Source organism: Seriola aureovittata, chromosome 16, assembly GCF_021018895.1.
Source record: "Seriola aureovittata isolate HTS-2021-v1 ecotype China chromosome 16, ASM2101889v1, whole genome shotgun sequence".
NCBI lineage: Eukaryota > Metazoa > Chordata > Actinopteri > Carangiformes > Carangidae > Seriola > Seriola aureovittata.
Window position 1 is genome coordinate 16,088,198 of NC_079379.1, and position 10,881 is coordinate 16,099,078.

Sequence of the window (10,881 nt, forward strand, 5' to 3'; positions counted from 1 at the left end):
TAGTGACAAAGCCAGAGTCAACCCAAATCACTGAATTCTCCTCTCAGCAACCCTGTTTCCAGCAGCAGGCAGCTGTTTTCAGCAAACAAGGTTTGAGAATCCCACTGTACATAACATGCCCAGTATCAAACAGCAAAGTTGGAAACTGACTGCTGGAAAGTTTAACTAATAGCATCTTAAAGAGCCGGATATTTTTCTCAGGAGATGGTATAAATGAAAGCAAAAGGAAAATGAATATCGGACTTGCATTCAAACACACTCCAAATAAATGCCAATGCAGCACTGCAGGTAGCTGCAGCATGTTAGCCTTCTTTCTAGGTGATAATATAAGATGTTTTCAGCTTGTCCTGCTGCCACAAAGTGGACAAAGTCTTGATCAGTTCAACTTTAATTATCATTTCCCTGAATTCTAATTTTCAAGTATTCACGTGAAATGTGTTTCTGTTCTCCTCTGTGTAAGCTGTAATAAAGAGTTTGGCAAGCTTACAGGCAGAAAAAAAGCACACCTTTATACAATCAGGACATCTTCTCAACATTTAAATGTCATCTGTCAGGTGTGCTTGTCCTGCTGGGAGGGGAACATCTGTAACGTGCTGGTGCTGAGGAATGACAGCGGCGCCATTTTCTCCTCCACTTCTCCTCTGCTCAACTCAAACAGGAGGCTTGAACCTGCAGCGCTGATATACATCATCATCAGCAGCATCTTAACAGCTGGATATGTTTGAGAGGGAAACTCTGCATCTGTGGGACATATCAAACACAACCTAATACTCTTCAGATAACTTTGCAAATTTGCAAAAGGCTAAGAGCAATTTTTAGTTCTTAATCTCATGATATTGTTTTAAAAAAACCTGGTACATGTAGCATCAGACCTGGGATTTGTGTTTATTGTATTCTGGTCAGAGATGAGAGGCAAAACATCTTCAAGTATCTACAACCAGGTCCAGTTGCCCTCGATTCAACCCCTCCTGGATAACCATGACCTGGATGAGTGAGAATCTTCACCGACAACAAAAAAAAAGGAACAACATGGCATACATCATTTTGTTTTTTTCTGTTACTTTGTACCGCAATGATATTTAGTATCTTATCCTCTATTAGCGTTTTGTTCCGCCCGAGGAGGAGCACTGTACTCACAGCACATTGTCTGCCAACCATCTGCTTTCTGTCATTAAAACCACTTATGTCCATCATCTGCTGTTTGCACTTTGGATAAATTGTGCGCATCAGATGCTCCAAAAATATTTTAATCCTTTGAAAGCAGATAACTCCCAGTTATCTTTATGTTTATTCAGGCTCTTGCACAAGGGCACTTCAGCAGGTGGATGCTTAAAAACAAGGACTCAACCCCAAGTCATCTAGCTGAAGGATCCTCGGCTGCAACCTGTTTCTGTCGTTCATAACATTTGACAATATCAATTCTTATATAGAGCGAGGAGAGGACAAATGACCACAGTAAAGAAACCAAGAGAAGCCAGCTGGATGAATCCGAATAAATACACCTTTTATTTGACTGATTAACAGATCTGATTATACAAATGCCAACACAGAGCTCTGAAATAACAGGACCAATCAGCGAGACAATGACTGTACATTCTTGATGTGACCCTCCCATGTTCTGACCCCTTTGCCCACCCACCACCCTGCCCGCAGTAACTATGGAACTGAATCACTAGTGCTTCTTTCTGTACAAGTAAAGCTCAGCTACCCACCCACTCTCTACCACCCTCCCCTTTCAGTGCAGTGGCTGTTATCTACAGGTTTGAGCAGTATGTAATACGAGGGGAAGTTTTGGCCAATTGTAGAACTTGGTGCCATGATGGACCTTAGGTGTCGTCTACACAGGACTAGTGCTCGAGTGTGAACTGTCATTTTGTATTTTTTATTTTTTTTTGTCAGGCTTAGTTTGTGAGGTGTAGCAGACAGAGCTGCTGTAATAATAGTGTATGTATTGTTTTAAGAGCTTGTAGTGTAAGAGCATAGTAATGTTTTTTTTTGCCTCTTGCTGGAAATGCAAACAGCCAAACATCTTAACATACAGGTCTAGGCTGAAGTAACATATTTAATTTTCTATCTGCTGCATTCTCACACTCACTCACTCTTACATACACACACGCACACGCACACACACACACATACATACTGGTATGTTTTTTTTGTCCCTTCATCTTAAAAAAAAAAAAAAAAAAAAAAAAAAAAAAAACAACAAGACTGTGTTTGCAATTTTGTTTCAGGCATATTTTTTTGTTCTCAATCTCTTCCTCTGGCCAAGCATGACTGCCCCACATACGTTAAACACACAATCACACAACCATCCCTATAGTACCTAAGTGCAGTTTTGTCAACATGCGCCCTTCAGCAGTTCCTACAGTAAAAACACTAACTGTACCATCACAATAAATGGATGGATAAAATGCTTTCATTCCTTCAATCAGTCCTTTTCGACCCACCCCTCACTTCTTCCCGTCCCAACCTTCACACCCCCAATTGGTCCCCCATACCCATTTACTCTCATGTAACAGACAGTCATGTAACAGTGACAACTATTCGCCCTCAGCGTAACAGCCAGGAAAAGAAGTGAAAGGGGAAGGAGAATGCGGCGTGGGAGAAGGCGTAGAGGAAGAGAGGGCGTGTTCTTCAGCTTGAGGAGAACGTGAAAGAGGATGGGGAGGAAAAACGGTGTCCGCTCCCCCTCCTTCTCCCCTACTTCCCTTCTTCTCCCCACAGCTTTGTGATGGAGAAAGTGCTGAGAGTGGAGGGAGGAGGGACAAGGGAGGTGGAAGGTGACTGAGGTGGAGGAGGTGGGAGGGAGCAGGGTGACGTGTGTTGGTGTTCATGTGTCCTGGCCGTCGGTGGCAGGGGTCTCGTTGGCATTGGGCAAATCCGAGTCAGTCTCCCGGCTGGATATGCGGTCCAGTTCCGCCTGTACGTCGCTCAGGCCCAGCTTGGAACCTGCGTCGAAGGTGGGTAGATACATACAAACGTTTAAATCAGTGCAGAATCACGGAGAAAAAACTACCACAGAGGCCAACAAGCATTTATCCAGTGCATCATTATCCAGTGCATCAATGAGTGGTTAAGACACAATGCAATAAGTACAATTACACATGGTTAAAATAAGAGCTGGGTGAAAATAAGCTAAATATTTGCTACATACAGTATTATAGGATTGATATCAAAATGGTTTTGTGTGTGAAGTTAATTACACTGTTTTCTTTTTGTTTTCTTTTTAAATGTATTGTGTCACTGAGTAGCTGTGGTCAGCCCTGGTTTTCTTTGTCTGACGTGCTACCAAAAGGATTTGCAAAAAAAAAAAAAATTACAATCAAAATATAATATAATAATAATCACGGCCATCAAAAAAAAAGTGGCGGTCAACAAAAAAAGTGCAGCGGCTCACTTGTCCTCTCTCCACAAACCATCCATGTGTGGGTCTATGTGTGAGTGGTGACACTCGATTCTCACTGTGATTACACCATAATAAATGATATATCACAAACACCAAAATATAAACCATCACAAACCTTATTAATATTACTACAAAATTCATTCCTTTCTGAATTCATCATGGCTCCTACAATTGGTGTGCATATTGTATTGCAGTAATACAAATCTTATCTCATACCTTTCTGCCTCATTGCTTTTACCGTACAAACAGATGTTTGATAATACTCAATACTGTATTTTTCAAGTATAACATTTGTGTAAAATTCTTCCTATTGCAATGAGTGACATATGTTGATTGTCAACATTTTTATGTAACACCTGCATGCATGCAACCAAGTTCCATTTAAGTTTCTATATCACGTTCTATATCGACGTTGCATAACATCCTGTGTATTTAATGCAATTATGCTTTTTTTTAAAGATATTGTTATTATTCGGACTCTTTTTTTTTCTCTTCCCTAAACATTGGTTGACATTTGCAACAATATGATGCAGCTTTTTATAGGCTTCTAGGTAAAAATATGGTTCAATAAATACTATAAAATATCTGAGCCATTTTGCAAAAGAGCGGATACAGTAAATGAGGGTGTATATTGTGTATAGCCAATATGTTTGAAAGTGTCAAAACATTTTATTTCCGATATTGCCCAGCCTTATTAACAATCATGTGCAATGCTTGCGACAGATGTTAGTCAGAAGAAATGCAATGTGACATGCCAAAAAATAAAAGTAAATTAAATAAAGGGTAGCAAAGTGTAGACAGGGGAATAAAAGAGGAAAGATTAGTGATGAAACTGTCATTAAAGGAATGATCCTGGCTGTAACTGGCATCTTTTCTCCCACTAAAGTGGGTAAAAAACAGAAAAGAAAAAAAAGAAGCCAAGCTTGCCTGGTTAACTTTACATGGTTGTGGATCTAGCCACTAATAGGAAATAAATACGTTTAGTCTGATACATACGAGTTAGATCCAATCAACTTGTCATTATAAATATGCCTGAATGACTTTCCTGTTTTACATGACCCCATAAGCAGAAGCTACAGTTTGAAAGTTTGACGTCAATAAAACTGACTGCTTTCCTGAAAACAAAATGAAGCCATGTGTTGCAAAAAATAATTAAACAGCAATGGGATCATCTCCTGGACCACTGCTTCAGCTCTCTGACTTAAAAAAAGTAGCAGTTCCTTCTACATAATCTGCATACTACAGTATATATATATATATATATATATAAACACTTTAAGATCATTTATGGTCATCAGGCCAGTTCATGTCCTAGAAATGTGTGATACAGGAGGTTTGATCCCAGCAAACCTGGGGAGGGGAGGGGGGGTGGGGTGTGGGAATCCAAAATAAAGGGATGCTTGAACAATGACATACACGAGCAATAATAAATGAGGAGTATCTCTCTCACACACACCTTAACGTGGCCAGCATCCTCTGACTAGTGCGCACACACACACATTATGAATGATGTTAATAGTGTGAATCCACAGCAAAGACTATGAGTGTAGTTAAGAATGAAATACAGTCACAGAGCTACAAACAGGCAATAGAGATGATGATGATTATCATGATGATGATGATGATGATGGGTGTGTGTTTGTGTGGCTTGTAGATGCACTCAGACCATTTCATGACTCTCTTTACCATGTGTTATGTTCATGTCTGGAGTAGAGGACAGAGGTGAGAAAATAATGGCAGATGGAAGGTGAAAACCAAAAAAGAGGGACTGAAAATGGCATTAAATCCTAAAACATAATTTAAAAGTAATGAATAAATATAATTTTTACTGTACCCTAGAGAACCAGAGCACTGTAACAACATATGATACTTAGTGCATGTGTGTGTATTCACCTGACTTGCGTACGGTTCCTGGAGTGTTGTTACCACCACCTGGCGTCCCGGGCCCCCCTGTCCCCGCCTTCTTTGTCAGTAGACTGTTAAAGAAGTTGGCCAACACACCCTCACTGGTCTGACCTGCAGCAGACATGGAGCAGAGTTAAAACACACACACACACACACACACACACACACACACACACACGCACACACGTACATACACGCACACGCGTACATACACACACACACACACGCGTACACACACGCGTACACACACGCGTACACACACACACACACACACGCGTACACACACACACACAGACACACACACACAGACACACAGACACACACACACAGACACACACACACACACAGAGCAGTGATGGAAGAATGATCATGGGTGGGTCTATGCAGCGATGAAATATATAACGTACCCGACTGTGGCATGGTGTTCGCTACGTTGGCCGCTGCGGAGCGATTACTCGTCCTGGGGGAACCGGTGGGTGCTCTGCTAGTGGTGTCCTGTAAACAACAGTTCATTTCACACATATGTTCCCTGGAGGAAGCGTTTACCTTATCTTATGAGCCAAAACTAGAAAAAAGAAAAAGAAAAGAAGAACTCACCACAGGTCGCCCTGCTGTCACAGCGGGCTGTTTGGCGAGCAGCGACTGCAAATTGGAGCACAATATGCACATTTGCTCCAATTAGTATTTAATTAACATATCGAGACCCTCAAGTCAGATTTAATTGGAGTTCCCACAAGCAGCAAACCAACTGGCATTAACAGAAATGAAATGTTTTCTGACCTGCAGTTTTACCAGAAACACTTGGTCATCTTCTGCCTGAATCTCCTTTTCATGTACAATCTGGTGAGAGACAAGAAAAAATAAATACTTCTTTAAAAGTATTTTTCACTTCCAACTTTTCTTTAAAGCAGCAATAAATTAGATTGGATAAAACTCTTGTGATCCCTGCGGGGATGTTGGGTAAAGTTCAGTGCACTGGCTGTGAACTGTAAAATTATGTAGAAGGCGAAGATACATGACATTGCAGAAATAATCAATCTGCTGCACTCTAAGCTTAGCTTGCCTTAGATAATCTTTTAGAATTAGGTGTTGTTTAGTCAGAGCTCGTACCTTTCTGACTGGTGGTTTGACTACTACGTCCTCAAAGCTGTCGTCTGTTTTTACTGTCTGGAAGTTCTCATGAAGTATGGCGATCTTTTTCTCATTGTCCCAACCTGATGGACTGGTAGACAGGGAGGGTTACAAACCAAATACAGGTGGTCCTACAAATCCTTGGAGAGACACACACACACACAAACACACACACACACACACACACACACTTACATGAAGACAGCGTCTCTTTCCACCACTTGTGCGGGGCAGTGGAAGGGAAAGCCGTAGAGTCTGTGGACCAGATATTTGTAGAGGATGTCCAGGTTCTTCATCTCCTTCACTGACGTGTAAACCAGAGACGCGCCGTCTGACACAGCTGTCAAGGACATTTTCAACACCACGATTTCTAAATACAGGAGTATACATCAAACTAACATCATGGTGAAAAACAAAATTCTTATTAACAGTGGCACAAGAGAAAAAGAGACTGTATCTTTGACTAATTGCTACAATTACACAGAAGAACTCAGGCAGTGTGTGATTTTGGCTCATTTTAAACACAATAACCACTGAAAATGTAATAACTGCTTCCACTCAGCGTGGACTGGAGAAATGATTCTGAAAATCAATTTCAAGCAGGACTCAGCGATCTATGACCTTTATCAAACTCTCTTTGCAACAAAGCAATATTAACAACAATAGTTCAAACACAGCTTACAGTGGTCAAACTACTGCAATAATACTACTGCGGGGGACTTTGCCTTTGGTCTGAGAACAAAACACTTTGTAGTGCACCTGATCCAAATTTCTGCATCTGACCTAGAAATTACATTGTCAGTGGTATTGATGAGCAGCCCCATAATAAAATGGCATACGTACAGTTTCTTCATTTCATTCATTCTTCTCTGTGACAGTAAAATCTTTTATTTCAAGCAGCTTTTAGCTAACACCAGCCAAAGGAAACATCTATGAGACAATGTTGATTTGGTGAAGGATACACTGCAGACAGAAACGCCTGATGTGGGACTGGATGAAGTCCAGGTGTTCGTCTCTGTAGTCGTGCTCCTTTTCCAATGTGCTGATGGCGTCACACTGAGGAGGTAGGAGTAGGTGTTAAAAAGAGGTCAATGTGCGTAAGTAGATGCAACATATTCATGAGACTAAAAGAGCACATACAGTACAGGACCATATACACTTATATTTAATAGTAAAGTATGTTAAAAGCAATAGCCCAATAGTGAGTGTGTGTACCTTGGTGCAGACCACCACCACTGGTATGCCCAGGTTGTGTGTGAGTGTGTTGTCTCCTAAAGGCAGCAGCACGCTCTCCTCCTCTTCACTCCTCCTCTGTGGGGTGCCATCCTCCCCACTGCCTGGCTCTGTGTACTCCTGGAACTGTTTGACAACTACCCCCACACACACACACACACACACACACACACACACACACACACACACACATAAACAACATTAATGAAAACAAATGATGCAAATATTAAGTCCTGGCAGGGGTTATCATCTCAAACATGTAGGGTTATCATTCTCATAACTGGGCCTCCTAAGTCAAAACCCTAGTCTGTGGTCCACTGTAAAGCTTTATACCAGAGCTTCGATAAAGAGGCTCCTTATCTAAGAACTTATTTTCATACCTCCAGGAGTATTTTCGTCCAAAAAAAAAAAAAAAAAAAAAAAAAAACACACTGCTGTATACTTTAGTTTAGTCTGACTGTCAGTGTGACTCACGTCTGTGCTCCAGCTCCCGCAGTGTTTCCGGGGCGACCCGGAGTTTGTCGATGTGTTCCCTAGCGACGGCGGCCCACTTCTGGAGGGAGTCCAGGGCGTTCCACGGTCGCGACATGTCAACCGTTATCAGCAGCAACGTGTTGCTGATCGAGTCCACGGGCACAGCTACTCCCTGCAGACCTTTGTGGTAAAGGTCTCCATCTAACACCCAGGCATTACACCTAGTGTGGTCTAAACACACACACACAAAATACATTAACATAAGTAAACACGTCTATACAACCATACTGCTGGATTATTTTAGAGGTATTCTGTTTACTTCGTAGTGATAAAAAGAGAAGTGTAGATGGACGTAGTAATTGATTTTATGAACTGCAAGTGGTTGTTGGTTACCGTCAATGTCGTCATCATGGACACTGAAGTAAAGGTATTCCAAGCCACGCCCTTTCATGTACTCTTCAACCCCCTGTAGTTTTGCAACCAAGGTGGTCTTCCCCGAGCCAACCTCACCTGAACACATATGCACATAAAATCAGTAAATAACATACAGTAAACATGCCTTGTCCACGTCAACATGCACTCCTATGATAAAAAAAAACAGATTAATGATATGTATTAAACTACAATCCAGTTTAAATAACAATGAGCAAAGAATTGGGCAAAAGCATGTTAAGTGGCAAACTGACAGCCGACACATCACACCACTGCTAAGATGTACACTTTTTCCATACCCCCTGCTTTCTTCTATCATGCTATGAGCTGTACTGGTTACACACTTCAAGGTTGATAAATGCAGGGTTAATCGATAGGATGAGGTGTGCACAAGTGTGCACCACACACTATCCAAAATTAGGATTGCAAAAAATTGGGGATGCAATTTAAGATTATTTTCATTATTGATAAATCTGCACATTACTTTCTTATTTATTTATTTATTTATCTATTTATTCGTGATTTGTTTTATAAAATGTCAGAAAATAGTGACAACGGCCCATCACAATTTCCTAAAGCCTAAGGTGACATTTTAAATTGCTTGTTCGGTCCAACCAACTGTCCAAAACCCAAAGACATTTAGTTCACTGTCACATGAGACAAAAAAAAGCATCAAATCCTAACAATAGAGAGGCTAGAACAAGGACATGTTTGACCATTTTTGCTTGAAAAATGATTTAAATGATTAATCAAAATAATTTGCATATACATTTTTTGTATAACTAAACGATTAATCAACACATCATTGCAGCTCTGCACTAATGAGTGTACACACACACTGTAAACAATCCAATCTCCACTTAACTAGAGCCATGCAGCTTGATCTTTCATGCAGGTTTCATGAAAGATCAGCAGTCCTAATATACCGTATATCTCCTGACAGTGTGTTGTATCTGCATTTATCCTGGTATTATTATTGCTAACCTCAGCATAACATTGTTTCTGTGTATGTGATAAGGTCAAGGCAGCATCCATTCTTCAACTATGCCATATTAACTTAAACCGACAGGGGGACTGTATGCATCATAAAGCACGAGCTTATTGATGTTGTCGTGGATAGCATAGTAGACAAATGGCTTTATACATCGGTAACCAACTCGCTGATTAGCTGGAATGAGTAGCAGGCTGCGGATTATCCCAGGCGGATGTGTAGACAGTGTGTGCGTGTGTTTGTGCGTGTGTGTGTGGACAGCATGAGGACCGAGCGAGACAGGGAGGCACCGTCTCTGCTTCAATGGCCCCGTAGCCCCGTTCAAACAACAGACCGATGGTTTGTCTTGTCCCCTCAGCATCATCTCCACCTAGCTGCTACTAGCATGACTGGATGCTAGAATGACTGGATGCTAGAATGACTTGCAGTGTTTCAAAGCGGCCCGATTTTCTCTCCTAAGATAATGGTGTGTACGTGTGTGCATGTGTGTTTGTTTGTTTGTGTGTGTGTGCGTGTGTGTGTGTGTGTGTGTGTGTGTGTGTAGGCGCTCAGAAAAATACACCTGTCTTTCTCTCTGCTAGCAGACGCACCAGCTACCATGTTTGAACACAAAAGCACCATCAATCCAGAGCAGGCTAACTCAGCCATTGAGCAGTATTAAGTCCACCAAGATGAGATGATCACCAGCTAACGATGTCTCCGGGCTAGCCAGGAGACTGCAGACAGACACAGATACCCACCCATGACCAGGACATTTTTCCCAGACGGTAGCTTAGATCTTGAATGGGTAGACACTTCACTCAGGATGGTGGACCTGCAGACAGAGCAGCCCCGTTAAAAACACGGCTTGTTCATTCAATAACAAACAACGGTTGATAGTGAACAGCTAAGGCGAGCTAAAGTGCTGCTGTGTCACCAGTGCAATAGCGGTCTGGTGCTGATGCTAGCTAGCCTCGTTAGCGGGCTAGCTGTCAAACCATCCTCATCCCAGCACAATGGACCCTCTGCTCCCACAAATCCCCCGGTCACATTAAACAAGCTGTAATCACCAATCGCCCACCATAAGTTCTGTCCATCATCCTCCTCTGGGTTGGAGTTCTCCAGTGTGCTCTTAGGTCCAGTTGAGGTGGAGGATAATAATGCACTCCTCCCTGACGTCGCCATCTTCGCAGGGCTTGTAAACCGAGCAGAGCGCCCGGATGTAGCAGCTGTGTGCTAACCTAGCCTGGTGCACCGAACACCGGGGCCGGGGCGTGGTCCGCCCCGCACAAAGCATGGGCTCTCAGCTGCAGGCATGAAATGATCT

At 42.1% G+C, this 10,881-nt stretch overlaps 1 protein-coding gene across 1 annotated transcript; it reads right to left on the bottom strand.

Moving 5' to 3' along the window:
• Positions 1-1,479: 1,479 nt before the first annotated feature.
• On the bottom strand, positions 1,480-10,819 carry dync1li1 (dynein, cytoplasmic 1, light intermediate chain 1). The gene is made up of 13 exons (XM_056400103.1): positions 10,636-10,819; positions 10,316-10,389; positions 8,546-8,662; positions 8,153-8,383; positions 7,661-7,815; positions 7,408-7,501; positions 6,641-6,776; positions 6,425-6,536; positions 6,095-6,154; positions 5,912-5,956; positions 5,722-5,809; positions 5,303-5,425; positions 1,480-2,952 (listed from the first exon to the last, which is right to left on the bottom strand). The coding sequence occupies exons 1-13, from the start codon at positions 10,737-10,739 to the stop codon at positions 2,834-2,836; spliced, it is 1,458 nt and encodes a 485-aa protein (XP_056256078.1). The 5' UTR covers positions 10,740-10,819; the 3' UTR covers positions 1,480-2,833.
• Between the last annotated feature and the right edge of the window lie 62 nt (positions 10,820-10,881).

What these genes read in the sequence shown, in the direction of transcription:
- dync1li1 (XM_056400103.1), bottom strand. Translation starts at nt 10,739, where the DNA reads ATGGCGACGTCAGGGAGGAGTGCATTATTATCCTCCACCTCAACTGGA. An exon ending in TCAAACCACCAGTCAGAAAG is followed by an intron (nt 6,155 to 6,424) that starts GTACGAGCTCTG and finishes GTCTCTCACCAG; the next exon opens with ATTGTACATGAAAAGGAGAT. An exon ending in TGACAGCAGGGCGACCTGTG is followed by an intron (nt 5,810 to 5,911) that starts GTGAGTTCTTCT and finishes TGTTGTTTACAG; the next exon opens with GACACCACTAGCAGAGCACC.